The sequence below is a fragment of the Alosa pseudoharengus genome, unplaced genomic scaffold, assembly GCF_046254945.1.
Source record: "Alosa pseudoharengus isolate Yale_2024_CS ecotype anadromous, Long Island Sound unplaced genomic scaffold, YU_APseudo_1.1 YU_APseudo_1.1_scf_5, whole genome shotgun sequence".
In the NCBI taxonomy this organism is placed as follows: Eukaryota; Metazoa; Chordata; class Actinopteri; order Clupeiformes; family Clupeidae; genus Alosa; species Alosa pseudoharengus.
In genome coordinates this window covers 14,717,630-14,740,250 of record NW_027468837.1, presented here as the reverse complement: position 1 = coordinate 14,740,250, position 22,621 = coordinate 14,717,630, and the positions used below count along the sequence as shown (strand labels likewise).

At 44.4% G+C, this 22,621-nt stretch overlaps 1 protein-coding gene across 1 annotated transcript in view; it reads right to left on the bottom strand.

The window, feature by feature from the left end:
* The window catches only part of tafa4b (TAFA chemokine like family member 4b), a 32,464-nt gene that overhangs the window by 8,184 nt on the left and 1,659 nt on the right, over positions 1-22,621 (bottom strand). The window contains exons 3-4 of the mRNA XM_076268687.1: positions 15,105-15,260; positions 1,988-2,112 (exon numbers count right to left, since the gene is read on the bottom strand). Coding sequence (XP_076124802.1) covers positions 1,988-2,112; positions 15,105-15,260 — 281 coding nt within the window. The remainder of the gene's footprint in view (positions 1-1,987; positions 2,113-15,104; positions 15,261-22,621) is intronic.

Here is a 22,621-nt window from a genome sequence, read left to right as displayed (position 1 = left end):
AAACAACCACCATTTTGTGGATATTGGTCTAAATGGTTCACAGTATGGTCCCCATCTAGGAGTCTTTGCCCTGGTGCCCAGGTCAGTTGGGTTGGGTAATCCACAAGAAAAATACAGGGATAGTCTAGTCCAGACAGGCGGCGTTCTCTCAGTTAATATGTGGATCCATGGTCTTAGGCTTACACTGTAGATCCAGCTGATGTTCTGACATTTTCTTGCTATCGTGTGACCTACAAAAAGAGAAGCATTAAAGACTACATTAGATCATGGGTAAATGTTATCACAAAAATGGACAGAGAAAAGTTAAAAATGTGTATCAATCTCACCACAGATGTGTGAAATGATATAGTAAACATTAGCCAACAAACAAATGACAGTAAAAAAAAAAAACTGAGCAATAAATAGCATGAATCAATGATTCATTCAGAAGAGGGTCAACATAGGGACTCAGGGACCTCTGAGCCTGAACAGCAGTGAGGCCAATGAGAGGTGGAGGAGGAGATGGAGACAGAAGAGTGGAGTTGGAGGTGGTAGGTGATGGGGGAGGACTCTGCCACACAGCAATAATCTACTGTGACATCTGTAACGGAGACGCGTCTGCCTCCATGGTGAGCAAATGCAGTACTGATGCTCAGTGATGCGGCGAGGAGCACATGCTCTCCTCTCCTCTCTCCTCCTCTCCTGTCCTCTCTCCTCCTCTCCCCTCCCCCACAGGAGGAGGGCGGCTGGGCACAGGGAATCCTGCCCACCGCAACGAGCGCAGACCGTGCCCGCGGACGGGGGGTCATTAATTCCACCGAGTGCCCGGCTCCATCCGTCACTCATGCGCTGCCTTTTTGCCGCTCACCAATTTAATTAGGACTCTTAATTTGAAACCCTCGGTGGAAGCCGCCACCGTAATGCATTATAATGAATGTGACAGATGTTCAGCTGTTATTCCGTCTCTCTGAGCAATTACTCTTATGGCGTTTTGCACCTTCCCCACAACCTTTTTTTTTTGCTCTTCCTTTAATATCTCACCTGTGAGAGAATCACACCTGCTCCATGCGCAAACCCACACGCCCCACCCGACAAATTAACTTTCACAGATCGACGGACTACAATAAGTCGGCGTGGGGGCTTCATTTAAATCAATTTGTCTTCGACGTGGAAATGAGCCGACCGGTTACAGGCAATTCAACACATTTGTATTTTCAGCAAGTCCACAGTACCTGCATTTGTGTGGAAGTATAATTTGGCGCTACTGCAGAGTTTTTGTTTGTGTGATTGTTGACGTGGTTGAATGTGCCACTAACTTGCATGCCTTTGTCATTCAACTTTCATTGATTGTCATAAATCACAACATGTTGTTGCTTCTTTTCATGATGAAAAGTGTCTCTTTCTGAGATGATTGGTCTTCTCTCCCTGCTGATACATTCACCGTGTTTCCGTTTAACCATTCGCTCTTTGTGTGGAAGAGTCCCCTTACCTTTTGAAAAGTGGTTTGTCTGACATTAATTGAGATGAGAGAAAGCGCTGTCGATGCACTGAACTTCAAAGGTGATAAAGACTTATCACGTGGTAGGAGCTCATTCTGGTATCTGATTCTCACTATCTGATTCTCCGGGGAGTCTTTGGTGAGAACTCTTAAGATCTCTCCTCTTATCGCGAAGTCCCTGAATAATTTCCATGTTTAATCAAGTTCCTTCACTTTAGAGAGTAAACACTGTGATTGCGGTAAGCAGGCACTTTATCGGCCAACCCCTACCCCACAAAAGATATCTAACAGAGGTGTGTGTTTGCCACAACACCCCCCCCCCCCCCCCCCACACACACACACACACACATGCACATGCACACACACACACACAGACACACAAGAGGCCACATCTGTTATGGGCTGTGTTGCGGTGCCAGAGCTCCACATCTGTCCAAACGGGTGGTCCATGTGGTCAGTGTGTGTGGTGTGCATATGGACACACACAGGGCAGGCTAGGCGTCCGCTCACCTTGGTGGTTTTGACTTTGTTTCCAGTGGCGCAAGACCAGCCGGTGAGATCAGGAAGCACTTTGCACTCCTCGCCATCCAGACACGGGTGCATCTGACACCACCACTTCTGCACCACGATGGATGCTGAAATGACAGGAAGAGAGAAGTAGAGGTAGAGAGAGAGTGAAAGTGAGTAAGAGAGAGAGAGACAGAGAGAGAAACAGAGAGAGAGAGATCAGAAAAAGTGAATACTTCAGGAGATAATGGCAGCTGGGGAAAAGAAAAAATAAATTAAAAGAAAATTGTAATGGGCTAAATTCCCGCTTCAAAATCACCATAGTTAAATATGCTGAGATAAGGTGAGACAGTTTAAGTCAAACATTGCAGTTCAGTATGCTGAGGGTGAGACAGCTGAAGTCAAACATTTTAAAAGACCTGCAGTGAATGGAGTCAAGGCAATACCAAATGTCTGGATTGGATGGTAAAATATTCTGTGGATATTGTGGAAATCTGTGGAAATGTCTACAAGGTCTTCAACTTTGGGCTTTTTAAAATACATGATGAGGCCAAATACAAAATAAATGTTAACAATAACGCCTAGATAGCTGTAAATAATAAAACCAGAGTTGTTCAGTGTAGTTTCACAAAATGCTAAGCATGCATAATAAGTTTCTTAAAGCTGAGCTGTGCTTAAATTGTTCAGTGCATGATTTCATAACCGGACCAATAGAAAATAAATGCTCAATGTTAGATATAGCCTTGATACCTGTAAATATTTAAATCAGATGATGTACAGTATAGTTAGATCAAGTTGGAGAGTTGGATTATAGGATGCTCCAGAACTCACACAAACGGAGTCTTAAAGGAGCCACACCACTTTTATGACAAGACACTATGGCATATAAATTTGGTTCTGTTGACCTTTAGCTTTGTTGCTACTGTACTTAGAGGACAGCTGGTAGGTTTAGGGCAAAATTCAGCACATTTTAGTCGCATCACAATAATGCTGATAACCGTGATCATTTTGGGTAGGCTACTATAATCATGATATCACATTTTCATGCCGTTTCTCTAGTGGCTGGTAAAAAAGTTGAGTGGCTGGTAGATTTTGGGATCCACCAGCAACAGTGGCAGGTGGAAAAAATATTTAGTTTCCATCCCTGGTGTGTGTGTGTATGTGTCCCAGATAGCAAAGGGGCGTTGAGGGGCGTTGAATCCACGTTTGTTTGAAGCGGCGGAGGTTGATTCAACGTGGATTCAACGCCCCTGTGCTATCAGGGGTGTGTGTGTGTGTGTGTAGAAGTGTGTGTGTGTGTGTGTGTGTGTACAGTACGTGTGCCTGTGTGTGTCTGTGTGTGTGTACCCATCAGGCAGTCTGTATGTCTAGACAGGCAGGACCAGCCCCATGCCTGTCTCTCCTCCTCACGCTCACACCGGGCATGTCCTGTCCTCCGTAAGCATCCCCCAAATCCAACTTTGATAAGCCTATCAATTAAAACACACTAATGATGCTCATTGAAAAGGCACTCTCCCGATGAGTTCTCTTTTTACGGCCCATTGTTTCGCACAAAGAGGGTTTGAGGCAGGAGGAGGAGGGGGTGTCTACAGCCAAATGGGCTTTGAACGGAATTATGCAAAAGAACACGCACAAATCCTCTCAAGCATCGTGTAAGAACCTCTAGCTGAGCCGTGGAGATGACGGGAGGAGTTCATTCTCTGTCTCATTCTCTCTCTCCCTCTCTCTCTCTCACACACATACACACACTCCATTTCTCTCTCTCTCTCACATACACACTTTCTCTCTCACACACACTGGCGCCTTAATGCACTGGCTTACCTGGGCTTCAGCCCAGGGGCCTCGACCAATGAGGGGCCTCCTAATAATAATAATAATGATAATCAATAATAATAAACGGCGTGTCCGTATTCGCGGCGTCATTAGCCTACTCGAGCTAGCCTAAATAATTGAGCACATCATACTGCTCTTACATCCATGCAGAGGCCCCCTTTGTCTTCTCCAATTCTAAAGTGTAACAAAATGTAACAAAACGTAATAAATCCCAACGGGTGTAGAGGAGCTAGAGGAGAGGCTGAAACGGACTGACAAACTTATCATACAAACTCTGGAGATAACGTGGGTAGGATTGAAGCAACGATAAACGAATGACGTGGATTCCTGTAACTGTCCATGAAAACAGAAGGCATAGCAGGTAAATATCGTAGCAAATAGCCTGGAAATGAAACGGCTTTAAAAACATGTATTTCACTTGTCTCATTGGAGTGAACATGGGCTGTGGCGCAAAGAAATGCATTAGTGATCTGCATCTCCGTTTACCAACAGCTACGTTTGTGCTAACCCATTCGCACATATAATAGTCTGTTATGTTTTCTCCCTTGTTAACGTGAGATATGTCTCCATGTAGTGTAGTGATAATGCATAAGGTAGCCATGTTCACGTCACACGAGCCAGCTTGTTATAGGCTAAAAGTATTTCTGTCCCTCCCAAACTGCGTTAAACTGGTGTGTTAAGTAGACAGAATTAAAAAAAAAACTCCTTGGGAACCCTCCGACACGACAAACACGCACTTTTGAAAATCTTTTAAACGTCCATATGTGTAGCCTACCCATCTTTTAACTTAGCCTACAACATGTGTTGTAAAAGTTCAACGCTTGTTTTCGTGCAGTAGGCTAGCCTTTTTGATAAGCGATGTCATGGGTAGGCTGACGTGATTCGAGGGCATTCTGTTCCTGTTTATGTAAAGGTTTTAGGCTACATAGGCTGAATAATAGGCTACACTGCATATTATTAACCAAAAGCGCACGCTATGTGTCGGGTCAGATCGCGGGCCGGGTATCATTTAGGCCTAATCATAATTAATATTTGCGGTTGGGGGGGGGCTTAAAAAACATATAGCCCAGGGGCCTCGGGTGGTATTAAGGCGCCCCTGCTCACACACACTCTCTTTCTCTCTCTTCCTCTCTCTCCACAAGAATGGGGAACTAAGAGTGTGTGTGTGTGTGTGTGTGTGTGTGTGTGTTTGTGTGTGTGTAAGCAAAGGCATTAAAAAATTTTTTTTGCAATAACGGCTAAGGGTGACAGCAATTCACGCTATTATGATGCATGACACAGGCAGTGGTAAGTGGCCTTGAGAATCAATGGCTGTGTAATTTTGCTTAATGTGGTCATCATGACGTCTGCTGCTCCTACTCCTATGGAGACGTTCCTGTTGGTCTTCTCAAGCACCCTTGAGTGGTCTGTGATGCACTTGAGTTGGGGATGAGCAGGAGGCTGTGTGCAGTTGCACAAACAGCTTCCGACTTCCACACAGCACCCAGACACAACGAAGCACTAGCGCACACATATGGGGGGTCGTTTGAAATATGAATGACAAGCAGTAAATCTCTTTTATAATGCATCCAGGCATCAGTTTTTGGCATGTGCACTTCACCACAGAAACTACTCACAAAATTAGTCTTAGAGGTATTTGAAAAAAGCATTTGTGAGTTTGGTTTGGCATATCAGCCTCTACATCAGCAGTTACACAGCAGCATTTTTGGTGGTTTACCAAATAAGAGACTCTTTTGAGAGATACTTGTCATTGAACACAATCACAAACACAAACACAATATGTCTGCAGTGTCCGGCTCGTTTGAGATGGCTTGACCAGAAACTGCCCCGCTCTCTGAGGCACAGACAAAAATCCGGTGGCAAGAACTATTTGAAGTCACCAGTAAATTGAAAGAAACTCTGCCGATATCAAAGCAGCGGCGGTCAGGGAGGGCAAGGTGAGGGGCAAGGTCTCATGCAGGTAAGTGTCAGAGCTACGGAGGGTTCATTTGCGCAAATCCTTTTTTTCTTTTTTTTGTCAAACATTGTTTTCTTTCAGATATTTAATTGGGAAGAGAAAAGAAAGGGGGGGTGGTTGGGGTCTGACCATTCCACTGGGTCTGGAGTTCAATTTAGTTACCTGATCTCTCTTCGACTGATGTGTGTCAACTTTTTGAAAGGTTCAACTCAAACTGTAGGAAGTTACAAAAAGGAGAAAGTTCCTATCCTGAGAGCCAATGAGATAACCGTCTGCCTCCAATGACAGGGCGCTCTGCTAGATATGACCACGGTCCTGTTCTCATGGCGCCACCGTTGTTGAAATGTTCCTGACACCAAGTGGTCACTTCCCTTATTGCAGGCAGTGGAGTCCTTTCTACAGAGACATTCACACACTCACGCACGCACGCACGCATGCACGCACGCACCAGCAATACCATACCTCATGATGTCATTAGCGCGCGCACAAGTTTGCATCTTAATTTGTTGGGCATCTTGCTAAGGGCTGCTTGATGGGACTCTCTGCAGGCGGTGTGAGATTGATGGAAGGGGAGGGGTGCAAGTGTTTGCCTGCCGCTACTGCCACTGCTGCTGGGGGCTCGCAACATGGTCTGTTAGCTGTGCTTCTGATCATCTATTACACAAACATGTTGGCAAAACAAATGCGCATAGCACAATATACCATCTGCTTCACATTTGTGTGTGTAAGGTTGTGGTTGTGTGTGTGTGTTGTGTGTGTTGTGTGTGTGTCTGGGCTTATGTTGTGTGACCGTGTGTGTAACTGTGCTATGCTATGCTGCTCAGTGTTTCTTAGTCTATTTAAGAGGTGTTAAGTGGTAACTTGGGTATGCAAGCCATGTATTCAAACACCAAATACGCCACTAATTCACACTCCATTTGAGTCGGCTGTTGTAATCCATTTAAACCAAGTAGGCATGAAACATGTTAGCTATGTAAGATTACTTCAAGCAATTAAAAATAGAAACTCTTCCCTAGCGCCCCACCACCCACAACACAATGCTTGTGGAACTGGCCATAAAATCACGTAATGGCCAAGGAGGGACAGGACTCTCCTGCACAATATTGTCTGCATCTGTAACCATACCCTTCACTGAGGGAAAGTATCTGCTCTGGTGCACGTGTTTGATAACAATGTGTTTTTATAAACTAAAACGTGTCAATAAGAATGCAGGTGCAACGTGACGAAGTGTGAAGAAATGGATGATGTAATCATTTTTAGCTCATAGATGTTAAGATTTAAAAATACTCAAGTACTCAGTCTTATGTAAAACTGAAAGTTATTATTTTCTGAAAGTTTTATAATCAACTTTCTCTCTTGGAAGAATGGCTTGGCAACTCTTTTCCAGCAGCAGTGGATGTGAGCTATACCTTTCTACCTCCAAAATAAAGAAAAATTGGCATATATTTACTCTGATTCAAAATGTGGTTTACATACACACATAATCTTTCACGTAAAAAATACAAACACAACACAACACAGTACACTAACAAACAGTACACACACACTTACAGCACACACACATACAATTGCACACACACACACACACACACACACACACAAACACACACTTGCACGCAGACAAAAAAACACACACACACACAGGATAGAATCTGATTTACTGGTTTGCCTGGGAGGAGCAAAGAGGAGGCACCTTAACTGAGTGCCAAAATGGGATTCACCAGCTGAAGCCCCATGGCATTAGGACTGTTCCAGTCACTGAGCTGGCCTCTGCTCAGCCACATCCATCTCCTTCACACATGATTTAGTGGACACCCTAACCCTAAGAGCACACGACAAACACACACACACAAACACTTACACACATCATACATACAACCAGTTACTGTGAACACTAAGAGATATACACTCAGGGGTAGATGTACTATTGCTCTTGTGCCCACTTGAGGCGGAGTTTCTTTGGAACGTACACGTAAAAACATGGTGTGGTATGTGCAAACAGACCGCACTTAGGTAAAAGCGCAGACTGCTTGTCGCAGGGGCAGAGAATGGCAATTTGCGCTTTTCCGTGTCATGCATATGCATTTATATAGGAGGGTCAGGGGAAAGTGGGAGTTTCATGTGAAAAGATGGGAGAAGTGTAAAATGTGGCTCATTCTATATTACCCTGTATATACGAAAACTGCCCGTGAAAGCGCATGTCTGTTTTGGGGTGAAATATTTCCGCCTTTTAAAAGCATGTGTAATCAAATTGCGGTTAATGCGTCAGTAAGAGTAGTTCGAGTATCTTGTTAAGTGGAGTAGAATACTGCTATGCATTATCTCTGCTTGTTGACATCTTATAATGTATTATATTATTTCATGACCGCTAAACTTTTGATTCCTTTTACTGTTTTACTGATTGAATCATGCCACTCAGTTAGCAGTGCAAATTGTGGTAGCGAGCGGAGAAAGGCGCTGATTACCCAATGAGCTACAGGTATGATACAAATAGCACGTAAAAATGAAGAGGCACAGCATGCACGTTCTGCGGGTTGACCATGGCGCTGATAACGCTGCGTTCACAAAAGTATGTAAATCTGCCGCTCAGTGTGCTAACCACATGTAGAAACACAACAAATAAATAATTGTTCAAAAAGTTTAAAAGTTTAGCAAGGAGCTAAAGAGGCACAGAGAGAGAGACAGTGAGAGAGAGACAGTGAGAAACACACAATGACAGAGAGAGACAGTGTGTGTGTGAGAGAGACAGTGAGAGGGACACAATGAGAGAGAGAGACAGTGTGTGTGTGAGAGAGAGACAGTGAGAGAGACAGAGACATTCTGAAGGCAGAGAGACAGTAAGGAGGTGTAGCGAAGAAGAGGGAGACGTTGAGCAAGGGAAAGCAGAGAGAAAGATTAAAAGAGAGAGAATGAGAGAGGGAGAGTGATCACAGTGAGGAGCAGCAGGGAAGAGAGAGAGAGAGGGAGAGTAGCTCACCTCACACTGAGTTCCTCCCGACAGAAAGTGCACCATGGCCTGATAACTATCTAAATCCATTTACGCCATTGTATTAGATTAGGCCTGCTCCTCCAACATTGCACTACAGAGCTTGAAATGACCTGATTTAGATGAGTATTGACTCAGGTCGGTGATACCAGCCCTCGACACGGGTTAATGCAGTATAATAACTCAGTATAATTCACACCAGTCAAAAGCCATGGGCCTGAATAAATATGGTTGACCTCTTTGGACACTTCTCATTGGATATAATAAATTAAATTTTTCTCAAATGGGAGACAGAATTGGGATGGGAGACGGGAGACGTGTCCAGACACCCTTTCAGGAGCTTGTCTTTAAACACCATCCAAGCGTTTCATTAACATGGGAAGGTGGGGTGAGAAAAGCCTCCGAACGGCCCTTCTCGCCGGGAAGAGGCCCTTGGGAAGCACTGGGGATTCATAGGTGAAGGGAGATGGAGGTTGAGGTTTAAACATGGTCTGTCCACTCAGAAGAAATTACCTGACAAATCAGATTTCGTGTGCAGCTACTGATGACGGGGGTAGAAGGTCAAGGATTCTCATAAAAAGGGAGAGAATGCCGATTTGGCCCTTTAATTTCCCTTTATCTGTGAGGACTCTGATTGTTAATATCTCCTCAATGTACACCCGGACAATGACAATCTGTACTCAAATGATCCAACCCTAGTATGCAATAGTATGAAAATGAAGTAAATGAAGTATAGTTTTAATTTACAAGCAAATATTTATAGTCCACATGGGACCAGTGAGTGGTGTTGTGTGAAACAGCTTTTACAATAAACAGTTTATTGTGCTATATAGACCGTGGGGGTTAATGTGTTGTTTCTCAGGCAGCGTTAAAAAAAGGAAGAGCGAGAGAAGATCTGTCTTCACCCCTCATGATTAAAGGTGAAGATCGGAGTCCTTTCTTACTCTCTCCTGAACATAGTGGGGATGGCATATCGATAGTTACAGTAATCGAGTAGTTTTGTCAAATCTAATATGATTTTACTTAGTTGTCAAACATGTTTATATGTACAGTATGAACCGTCCGTGCACCTGTGATTTCCTGGTCAATGGGCACGATGGGGCTCTGCTCAGCTAGGGGCTACTGACTGGGGAAAACCCTACACAGATGCAGGGGAGCCCTCAGCAAACAGAGATGATGAAATAAATGTAAAAAAATCTCTCTCTTTTACTCATTTACCTGTTCCTCATGTACTCTCCTTTCTCTCACACACATCCTCTCTCTCTCTTTCACTTTGTGTGTGTGTGTGTGTTTCTCTCTCTCTCTCTCTCTCTTTCTCTCTCCCTCTCCCATGCACCTTGTCCGTCCCCAGACACCACTATTCTGTTCTCTCAGCACAGCCCATAATAGTTTTTTAATGGCCCATTCCCTTCCTGCAGGTTAAAAGAGACAGAGACTGGGCCTGATAGTCCAGGTTTCGCTCGGGGCTCATGAGGGGAATGCAGAAGGCAGGTAGTGATAAAAAAGAAAAGGAAAGAATCGGAGACTTTCTCTGACGAGAGGTAATTACGCCGACCTTCACAGACACATTATTTATTCCCGCTCAAGTGGATGTGGGCAAAAGTTGGCCAAAACAAAAAAAAATACAGCTAAATTACAAAGTAAGGTTTTCATTATGGAGCTGAAAAGCCACCCCTGTAAAAGTTATTTATGTTCAAAACAGTGCTAACGGCTGCCAGAGAATTTTTATTCTGGCTGAGGTGTTGGATGGAATGTGAATGTAGAAAGCGCCATCCAATGGCCAAGTCTAGAAACAGCATGTTTTAGCTGTTTCTACTGTTTACTTAGCGACAAGTATGGTATTGCATAATGTTGTATCCACCAACGCTGAGACAGAATGGTGTATCAGAGTGCAACTGTGCCTGCAGTGAGGGAAGATGCCGGTTTTTATTTGGAATATGACTACTCGAAAGTAATACATAGAGCAAGTTGAATCAAAGGAAGGCACCCATATTTGATGACATCTTTTCACAGAGTTATGGGGAGATTCAGCGCACAGGTTTATCTGTGTTTTTTACAGAAAATGCTGATATCATCCTTGTCTATTTTCTCTGAGTTCACTTTACAGCAAGAGTCTCTTCACTTGAAGACTACGGTGAAAAATCCAAGTCAGTCGGCCTGCACTGTGGGATATGAAGAACTGCTTCCTAGCAGGAGACCCAGAATGCTGGGACTGAACTGACCCTCTCTCAGAGGAGAGGCCAGTGGAGGGCGAGAGATAGTGACTCCCACCATTCTTCTCTCTCTCTATCTCTCTCTCTCTCTCTCTCTCTCTCTCTCTCCCTTTCTCACTCTCTGCTTGATGCTTTCCCAGAACAGCACAGTTATCTATCTCAACTGTGTTGAGTGTTACCAAGATTACCAAGGTTTTCAATAGTTTTATATGTTTCTGATAATGCTAGTTGTACTACAATACCAAAATAACTTGGAAAAATGTGTGTCATTAAGTTCTGCTTTGACATGTATGCTGTTTAGAGTGTAGGTCATTCTGAGAAATTGACCCCTACAATCCTTTGTTAACAATGTTGAAATGATCAGATATAGTTATCAGGGTGTGGATATAACAGTATTGGCTGCACTAAAATACTGATGCAATGCTGTACATGGTCTGTGTCGTTGTGGTGAACTTTGACATATGCTGGTGGATAGATGCGGTTAAATGTGTGAATGCTGGTAAATGAAGACTGGTCAGGGCAACAGAAGAGAGGGATATTTAAAGAGAGACCCACCTGACTATATGCATAAATTCTCTGTGCTGTCAATGTGAAACTGCTTAGTCAAGTATAATTGATTAGCTGACCTAGATGTCACACAGTTTTGGCTTCAATGCTGATGACACTGATATGGTTTTATGCACAGTGAACTTTATTGAATTGATTTGATATTGACTTAATTGCCTGAGGCCACCTTAAAGGAAAATTCTGGTATTTAGCACTTTGAGTCCCTTTTCTGGTTTGTTTTGGATGAACTAGAGTGGTGGACACCGAAATTTTGACGATTGGTCCTGTCTCAACTTTTCTGACTGGTTTTGAATCGCCTTTGACTACTCAGAGTGGCTGCCAACAGGCATACTCAAACATAAAACAACCCTTAACGTTCGTTTTCAAAACTGTGCAACTCACCGAGTGGTTAGTGGTGTTCGTTGATTATTAAAATCAAATATACAGCACAATGTATGATTTCTAGCCGTCTTATTTGCTATTGTGGAACTATTTTTCCAGACACCTCACAACCGTGTATAAACTTCGGCTCAATATTTGAACCTGAAGCATAGACGGTGGTGCAGTAATATCAATGTGCAATGAGTCTTCAACAGAAATCAATGGGATTTTACAAAATGCCAAATAAAACACGACAGAAACTGTCTCGGTGAGTTGCACAGTTTTGAAAACGAACGTTAAGGGTTGTTTGAGTGTGCCTGTTGGCAGCCACTCTGAAGTAGTCAAAGGCGATTCAAAACGAGTCATAAAAGTCGAGACAGAACCAATCGTCAACATTTCGGTGTCCACCAGTGGCGTAACAAACCAATGGTGGGCCCAGGTGCGAGAGCGCTACGCGGGCCCCATACCGACGAACTTTGGCCCAGGATAAATTAGCTCTGATACATGCAATACACATTAAGGGTGACTTCAATTGTTTATGCAAAGGGCCTGAGGCACCGAAGTAGTTTAGTAGTTACAGATTACAATTTCAAATAAAAAACACACGACTACATATCCATTACATGTGAAAACATTAAAAAATAATTTTATTAACAGCCTGCAGGCCAGGGTAATCTAATATTACTGCATTAACATCAACTCGCATGGAATTATGGAAACACTCAATGCGCCTCTTCAACCCTCTGCTGAAACTGCAAGCGTAGATTGCTTGCTTATAAACTCGCACTGCGCAGAAACAAAACTTAATGTAGCCTAACTTATTTAACCGTCCAGAAACCAAATAAAATTATTCATATGCATACAATCCCCAACATGCGTGAATTAGGCCATTAGCAGAAAAGGCCATCTTACGAGCCTTTCGTTGTGCAAAATCGTCAACGATGTTCCCAATATTTAATGCTCTGGCTCTCGTATTTGCAATGGACAGGATAGCTAACCCACGGAGCCTCTCCTGCCCCATGCTGCTCCTTAGGTATAGGTCTTAATAAGTTTGAGTTTGGAAAAAGATCGCTTAGCTGTTGCCACAGTCACAGGCAATGTCAGAAACAACATGAGTACACACTTCCCCGAATGTGGATGTTACACTGTCATAATCTACCACCAGCATTTTGGCAAGTTGAAAAATAGATGACTTCTGTGAAATCTCTGCTTTAAAGGAGAATTCCGGTGTGATATTGACCTAAAGTGTGTTGAAACATGATACCGAGTGTGAACGTATGTCTCATAGCCTACCTCGGCTTGTCCCCTGCACTCCAAAATCTGGCGCTAGTTAGCCGATGCTACCAACAGCTTTTTCAATGGTGGTGCTTCGGCATCGGGCTAGCCATGCAAATAAATCACTGTTTTACACCATTTACGAGGCTCAATGTATCTCCACACTTAATTGGTAGACTTCCGAGGGCCCTGACATTTAAAACGAGACATTGAGAACTTTGAAAAAGCACTGGTAGTTTACTTACAAGACGATTTATACAGACAGTATCTTCACGAAGTTTAGCGTTTGCAGCCATCTTAAATTTAGTCACGATAAGTCGAGCGACGTGTAAGAATGAACAGGTATGATAAGGGATCAGATTCCAAAAATAATTCCGTGGAAATGCATGGATTCCAGTTGCTGCTACTGGAAGTCTACCAATGAAGTGTGGAGATACATTGAGCCTCGTAAATGGTGTAAAACAGTGATTTATTTGCATGGCTAGCATAGGGTCATAGGACGTAAAGACTCAAACACATGACAAGTTTCCCGCATACTTGCAAATCTTTGGGAGATCTGACTGATTATGATGTCCAGAGTTGCATTAAATACCTGCACTTTGAAGTATCTCTCTGCATCGGTTAAGCGCTCATCTTCCGATAGATCGTCAAAGTGACGCTTCACTCTCCGTGCTCTAACATTCTAAAGTTCTAAAAAAAAAAAAAAAAGGAGGCAGGGCAGGGGTAGCAACGGGCCCCGGGAGGTCACGGGCCCTGGTGCGACTGCACTTGCTGCACCTACTATAGTTAAGCCACTGGTGTCCACCTCTCTAGTTCATCCAAAACAAACCAGAAAAGGGACTCAAAGTGCTAAATACCGAAATTTTCCTTTAAATATAAACATCTGAGTTTCTGGTACTCAAATCAATTATTTGTTTTTAGCTCAAATTGATTGGGTAAATAAATTGAAAATGTTGAGGTAGATTCCTCAAACATTTTGAGTTCATTCAACTTGTCCGGGTTTACAGTGTATGAGCTTCTCTGTATTGAGAAAGCGAGAGTGGGGAGGGTGGGTCAGTGGGTGGTGTAAAGGGAGAAGTGGTAATACAGGACCCTACGGCTGATGGGGGTCATGACCTCAGAGGTCTCACATAAGGGTAGAGAATTATGGGAAATAACAAAGCTGACCCCCTTTCCTTCTTGTTTCAAGAACACAGCAAAGCCAATATACCCTTTAACCTTGCACAGATATAGACTCAGTAACCATGTACTACACTCACGATACACAGTGCTATGTACAGAGCGGGGACACCTGAATAAAATGATAAGAAAAAATAACGGAAATATTAACAACCCAACAATGGTGTGCAGGAAGAGTTCCTGTTTGTCCTCGGTTATTGTCAAAAAAATGGTCACGAAATACAACACGCCAACAAAACCAATAACGATTTTCACTTCTGTGGTTTTGGTTTCATATCCGAGGACAGCTGCAGACCAGTATGCTACATGTTTTATCTCATAATACACACGGGGCAAATACGAACAGGGAAAAGATGCATTAGACTGCTGTGCACAACCCTTTAATGTCACATTATCCACTGAAAATGAGATAAGGGCCAGAGGACAGAGAATTTGGGAGGCTGTAAAGGCCACCTTCAAACTTTATGATGGATGAAGACCCAACCCTTAGTGCATTTGTTGCACATCATTGACCAAGTAACTTGAAGCTGCTGTGCATTCTCAGGGGGTGAAAATTAGTTATTGCTGTGAGAAATGTGAATAGTAAAAACCAAATGGCTGGAAAAAAAATCCTCCACAAAACACACACACATGACATATGTGCACACATGTGCACGCACACACACACACGCACACACACACACACACACACACACACACACACACACACACACACACACACACACAGCAGGCAGGAGATTTGTCTTTCACCTTCCACGCAGGAGGGCTGTGCCCGTGTCGTCCCGGCGACCTGGCCTGGGAAACAGGAGCACTTGACAGTTTGGGAGCGCTCCTCGATCTTATTCTTATTGCAGCAGCGGTGGATGGCCACCACCTCACACGTACCCTGCTTCACCTGGTAGTGGGCTGAGGTTGAGGAGAGAGAAGGGAGAGAGGGGCACAAACAAAGGGTAGAGGAGTGGAGAGGTGAGGAGAGGAGAGAGGACAAGGGCAGAGGACAGGAAGGAAGAGAAGAAAGGAGGAAGGAAAAAGAGGAGTGTGAGGCAATGCATTAAATGAAAGAGTTCGCTGTCTTTTTCTTCTGCCTTACTACCCACTAATAGCGTACAATCTCCCAGACCACTGAAATAGCAACAGAGCTGTTCACTAGAGTGAGCTCTCATCATTTACACATGAAAACAAAAGAACAGATGAATTATTTAGAGTCTCTCTTTAAAAAAAGCACAGAATCATCCTAAAACACACACACACACACACACACACTCTAGCCAAGCAGCTTCCCACACTCCCTTTGTCATCTGGTTGTAAATTCAAATGTATGCATCGGCTCTGCCTTCTTTTCCAGCGAGCTCCATCATTAACATTAAAAGCGAAAGTCTCCTCTCCAAAGTATGCAAGCTCATGGCGAGGACCAAGTGGACTGCCAGATTCATTTAAATAAAGTGTGCAAATAAACTTCTTTTAAACCAAAAAAAAAAGTTGCTGCATGTGGAGTTTTTTGGTTCTTCGTCGTTTGGTTCATAGTCATAATAAACCACCTGATGCCTCTCAATCATCTATATTTGATGAGCGTGGTGGTGTTTAACGAGATACTGGAGACAGGCCAGGCCTGGATGTCTCTGGTGGCTTTCTCTCTCACTCTCGCCCGAGTTCTCAGGGAGTGAGAGAGCAAAGAAAGAAAGAGAGAGAGAAGGAGAGAGAAAAAAAAGAGAGTGAGAAAGAGAGCGAGAGAGTGGTGTATACATAATAAATACAGCTTCGACTGCCACTCTGTAAATAACACAAGAGCCTGACAGACTGAGAGGACTTGAGGGTCTGCCCTCTCCAGTGACCGAGTAGCAGCAATGAAAAGGGATGCCTGAAAAATTAGCTGGGTGAAGACAAAGACGCCTCGGGAGGGGTCCGATGCCAACAGGACAGGACCAGCGTGGACGGCAGAGGAGGAACGTAGTTGCGTCAGTCGGGGTGCAGCCGCGGTGGTCAGGGGAGAAGAGGAGGATCTCGACTGATTAATGTGGAGACGCTGAGCTCAGGGCTGCAGAGGTGCGCGCTGACAGTTTTCTAGTGTTCTTGTTCTCATTTTTCATTTAAAAAAAAAAAGAAGAAAAAAAAAAAAAGTAGCTGTGAATCCAAACCAGCTGCACTTGAAGGCTGAACAAGTAAACATACAACGTCTCCTAGTGAGGAAAGAATTGTTACAGTACAAAAATCCACACAGGAAATCTCAAACACTAGCGCCTCTAACAGCGATTTTTTATTCATAACGATAGGCTTCTGTGTGTGTATGAGACGCGTGTGTGCGCGCATGTGTGCGCATGTGTTTGTTAAGAGAATCACTCGAACCTAGCAATATATTTCATAGCCCTACAGTGAGCCTAAACAAAGATTACACTCTAAGATAGCACTATGATGGAAATGGTTGTCTACATCCTCCTGGGAGACTGTGTGTTAGCTCACAGATTCTGAAGAAAGAGAGTCCTTCATCTCACTAGGCACACACACTCGCACATACAAATATCCATTCACATGCATAAACATGCTCTCACATGATACCCCCAGTCTTATACACCTCACAGAGAGGTTTCCATTGGGAAGGGGTCATGGCCTCTCTCCCCCCAGCACAAAGTAAAGTTTGTTTGTCCTCTCCTCAGGGACGGCCGTGTGAATGTCTCCTCTCACTCTCAGAAGGACACGCTTTCATCGGGTCCATTTTCTGGTCATTTCCCTGTGGACTGTACAGCCCAGGCAGATTAGCCAGCTGATAGCACCTGCACCCACACCACTCCTCCCCGACCACAACAGCACTGGTGGCATCTTCAAAAGCTGAGGCTTAGATATGAATTAGGAGGTGTACTCTCTCTCTCTCTCGCACACACTTTCTCTCTCTCTCTCTCTCACATGCATGTGCACACACTATCTGTCCTATATCTCTCGTCTTTCTTACTATTCATTGTCACTGTCTCTCCCCGTCTCTCCCTCTCTCTGTCTCTCCCTCTCTCTCTCTCTCTCTCTCTCTCTCTCTCTCTCTCGCATGCGCGTGCGGTGATTGCTTCTGGACGACTAGAACGCGGCTGCACGTGCTGCTCACTGGCCCGGCTCTGTCAAGCCCACTGTCTCGCAGCAAACAGGCGATAACCCAGCGAGTGTCAGATGAGGATGAGGGAGGCAGAGAGGGCATGCGACAGGGGACCCAGATGGGTAATAAGGAAGAAACTAGAGGGGGAACACACTGCTCTGCACCCCCCCGAGACACACCCGATTCATTTCAGACTTTAAATTACAGAATAGGACTACCCACGACTTTTTGCCCTCCAAACGTATGACGGATAGAATACTTCTTTAACAAAAAAAAGTCCATTTCATTTCATATTTGAAATCTGTTTGCATTTCTCTAAACATGAGTTGCCGGTACAGAATAGTGTTTCTTTTCTGATGTTTTCTCTTTCTTCAATAAGAGGCATCTTAGGTTGTAGACATAAATTCATGAAGGTCATCGAAACTCAACCCTTAAATCTGGTTTCACCAGTCTAGTTTACCAAGTCAAATTCCATGTACTGCATGAGAAAACCGAAGACCTCATGGGGTTCAAATCACCTACAGCGCATCAACTACGCCCCCCCCTCTCACCCCCCCTTCCTTTCTCTCTACCCTTCTCTCCATCCTTCTCTCCCTCCAAAACTGCAGTGAAAATGCACTCTTCTGTCTCTAGTTAGTGTGGCGTCTTGCATCATGTCGGCACGGGGCACAAGTGTGTGTGTGTGTGTGTGTGTGTGTGTATGTGTGTGTGTGTGTGTGTGTGTGTGTGTGTGTGTGTGTGTGTGTGTGTGTGTGTGTGTGTGTGTGTGTGTGTGTGTGTGTGTGTGTGTTTGTGTGTGTGTGTGTGTGTGTGTGTGTGTGTGTGTGCACGGCCGTGCTGCTGCTGCTGCTCCCCTTTGAGAGACACGGCCTCGTTAGTGTGCTGGGGACCGCGGCGGAGAGGAGCTAGGAGCAGGTGGGTGTGTGTGTGTGGGGTGTGTGTGTGTGTGTGGGGGGGAGGGGGGGAGGGGGGGGGGCACAGAGGGGCGGACGGCCCTGTCACAGGCAGCGCTGAGAACAAAGGCACCACTGCCTCCTGCTGGCATAATGAGGTCAAAGGGGCAAAAAGGGCTTCTGCAAGGCCTCCGTGCACTCTTTCCTTCACTCTCCCTTTCTCTCTCTTGTTTTTATCTCTCACTCTTTTTCTCTTTCTCCAGTTACCTTTTTAGCCTCTTTTTTCACTCTCTTCCTGAGTTCCTCTCTTTTCTGTTTGGTTTCTGTCTGTCCCTTTTTCAGAAATTCACACACAAAGTCCTCTGGAAAAAAAAAAGACACACATACTACGCACACGCACACACAAATACACCAGCCAACTGTTCTGTTTTCAATCAGCAATTCTTTACCACCCCACTGTCAACTATTCCAAGGTCACAATCAACACACTGCAGAATTTCTAAATTTTTCTTCCAAATAAAGTAGCCATGGAAAGAGAAAGAGAAAAGGTGAAAAGGATGCATCAACTTTTTACATCTCCACACATTCACAGACTTTCTCTCTCTCTCTCTATTTCTCTCCTTCTCTCTCTCTCTGTCTTACATACTGTAGATACAAACAGATTCACAAATTCACAGACTTGCCATCCCTGTTCTCTCTCTCTCTCTCTCTCTCTCTCTCTCTCTCTCTCTTGTTATCCCTCTGTCTCTCTTTTTGTCTGGTTCAGTCCACTGATCCAGAGTTAGTTCTAGCTGGGGCTCACCATTGCCTTGAGCCCACAGCACACACAAAGTCTCATCTGGGATATGTGCTTTTGAGCTTTTTCATTCATCACTCATCGTCTTAATCTCTACAAAGAGTAGACAATGCACTAACACACTGCTGAATATCTCTGCCCCTAAGGGGAATGAGATAACTATGGTATGGAAGATGGATTCCAGGGGAAGAAAACAATACAGCAGTAAGCACTTTATGACATGATTTGTTTATAGAGATGTTGTAATTATGTTATGCATATGTAATAAATATATGTATTCAACACAGCTAAATAGCATAGGCATATCAGATTTTTTTTGTAAAAAAAAAAGAAATACTCTAAGTAGGTACATTTTTGCTGTATCTCATCAGACGAGTTTAAACCAGTAATGTTTATTTATCTGTTTGAAGTACATGTACATGTAGGAGGTATTAATGAATGTTCTTATTTATATTGTACCACATGGAGAAAAAAAATCAATAAACCAAATGCTGGATAAAATTGCTCATCAGAAACTCCTTTAGCGCTGCAGCTCCTGCCTGCACTCTGCCCACGCAGCGGGGCTCCTCTATTACTCATGTAGCTCACACCGCGTCATTGAGAAGTCTTTGTAAATATAAACTGATTCCACCCTGACAGCCCGGCACACAACATAGCCCATCCGCCCACGGCGTGACTAACACCCGGCTTTTCCACTGCGACCGACTCCTGGGATCTCGCAACGGCGGCGGTGGCGGCGCAATGACGGCCTTAAAGTAATAAATCTGAGATTGGTCTGGAATCAAACGAGATTTCGAGCGTGGCTAAACGTCGCTATTCCTGTATGCCGCGCGCTTCTATTCCTGCCGCGCGCTTCTATTCCTGCCGCGCGGCGGTTGGTGGCAGTGCCGGGAAGCGGAGTGGCGTTACCTTGAGCTGATGGGGCAGCCAGGCGATTGATGTATTCTGACAGGCCCCGGCGAGCTGGGCCATTGTGCAATTTATCAAAAAGCGTGTCTTTCTGCTGTCAATAGCCAGCCGGCGTGTCCTCTCTCAGAAAGACCAGGCATTTACCACCAGAGAAAAGCACCGCGTGACCGGAGAGAGAGACAGAGAGCAATGCGACAAGTGTGTGTATGTGTGTATGTGTGTGTGTGTGGGGGGGGGGGGGTTGCGCTAAAAGAGAAATCATGAATCAGAAATAGTGAGGGATGTTTATGCTGAGAAAAAAAGTCTTTCAATTAAGGGAGTGAGGAATGTAGGTAGGTAATCTAAAGAATTGTGAGACATTGAATGCCAAATGTAAAGTGACTATTATGAGCTGGGAGAGTGTTATTTTTATGTACTTGGCTCGCAGTGTTTTTCCACTCACAGTCATGCTCTTTTTTTTTCTTTTCTCTCTACACCCCCCCCCCCCCTCTCCCTGTGTCTTTCTGTCCTTCCACATCTTTTCTGCCATGTCCTGTACACACCATCAGTCTGGCTGACACTACCTCGGTCCTCAATTTAACAACTCCCAGTCAGCCAAATCATTTAGATTTATGCAAATCTAACAGGTTGTTTGTACGGCTGAGTGACCTGATGCAGGCAGCTCATTTATACGCAAATCTATCGCTAATAAAAAAAACCCTCTCTGTGTGACCACAGAGCCCCGTTTGTCAAGGGGGGAGTGAGGGAGAGAGAAAATGAGAAAGAGAGAAAGAGTGTGTGTGTTTGAGAGAGAGAGAGAGAGAGAGAGAGAGAGAGAGTATGTGTGAGTGAGACAAAGAGAGTGAAAGACAGAGTGAGATAGAGAGAAAGAGAAAAGAGAAAGAGAGAAAAGGCAGTGGGAAGAGAAAAAATCAAATAAATAAACCATTCTTCTCATTTCAAACAGCTTCACATTACACAAATCCTCCCTGTCGAGTGTCACCTTAATGCAGCAATTCACCGCGCCTGCATTCAAAGCTGTCACAGGCACTAAATGTTCTCCCTGCCCCCGTAACAGTCAACTCCACAGTAATATTCACTGTTCTGGCCAAAAAGAGTCTGACAGAACCAGTCGTTCTGATACCATTGTACCTGACAATGGGCTCAGAATCAGATACACCACTGCTGATGCGAAGGAGAAGACACTGCTTGCATAAACAACACAAGGAGTTACACCTGGCTCCTCATGTTGGGCTATGGGAAATAAGTGCGAAGCGTGCAGTGAATGGAGAATTTGCACATATGTGAGTTTGGAGATTAGGTCAGGCTGGCTCCACATCCAGCGACGATGCCCTTGGGATGATGTGTGGCGCTGACGGGATCCGCCGCGGCCTCACTGACTGCACAATGGGACTGCATGGAACACTAAACATCACTTAGCGTCGAGTGGCATGGATCATGAAAGGCCAAATCGCCCCAATAAACAACCACATGACAGCATGGCTCATGAGCTCTGGCTACAGTGAAACCGATAGGAGGGCAAATAACATTGGGGGGAGGGGGTAACATACTGCGTGAGTTTAATTGGGAACAGAAAAAACATCACTGCATGTCCGCGGCTGCTGTGACAGCATGCGCGACCTTTGACACCTCACCCCCTGACCCTACCACTCCTAGCTTTCGCTACTTTGAGCAAAGGTTAATCTGGTGCAGCACCACCGGCAGCTGATACTGCATGGGAGTGCAGGCAGCTCACACACACAGCACAAATTGGGCTCCGCTCCTGGCCGAACTTTGACCTGTGGGTACCTAAGTGGCGGGAGGCTGATGACAAGACAGGTGTGTGTGTGTGTGTGTGTGTGTGTGTGTGTGTGTGTGTGTGTGTGTGTGTGTGTGTGTGTGTGTGTGGTCTACATTACAATTTTGTGAGCTATTTTCCACTTTCCCAAAAGACAAAATATGTAATAACACCCATTATGGGATGACACTCAAAATACACAGAAAATAACTAAGAATTTGATCCACCTAATAATTATCATTCAGATCTAGTACTCATTAATAAAGATTTGCTTAGTTTAAGGTGACTTATTATCAGGGTATTTTTGTAAGAAGATGAACTGTCTTCACATTGCATATTTAGAACTTTAGAGACACCATGTGGCAAGAAATAGTACAGCACACAGCAGTAAAAAAAAGAATGCTCAAAGCAACCATGCCAGTGGCAATCTATATTCGAGGAAGCCTCGCTGTCACAAGGACAAATTTACACATTTAATCCCTCTCCCAATTAATTCTCAAACGTTTTCCTCAGTCAATTCTCTTCCCACACAACAACAAAAAAAACTGCACTGCCAATTAGTGGGAAGCCACTAACAAAGAGCGAGTCTGGCGAATGCAGTGAGTGAGGCATTCCTTCAAACAAAATGTGATATCTGAGGGGAGAGGCACCCAGCGTGACCTTCACAACAGACCGAGGGTGTAATTAACGCCGGCCTTGACATAAACTGCAGCTCGACAAAAAAAAGAGAGAAAAGGGAAAAAAAGGAACAAAATAGAAAAAGAAACTTTCCACCACTCTGTCAAAAATGAAGCTGAACTTAAGCATCAGTCAGGA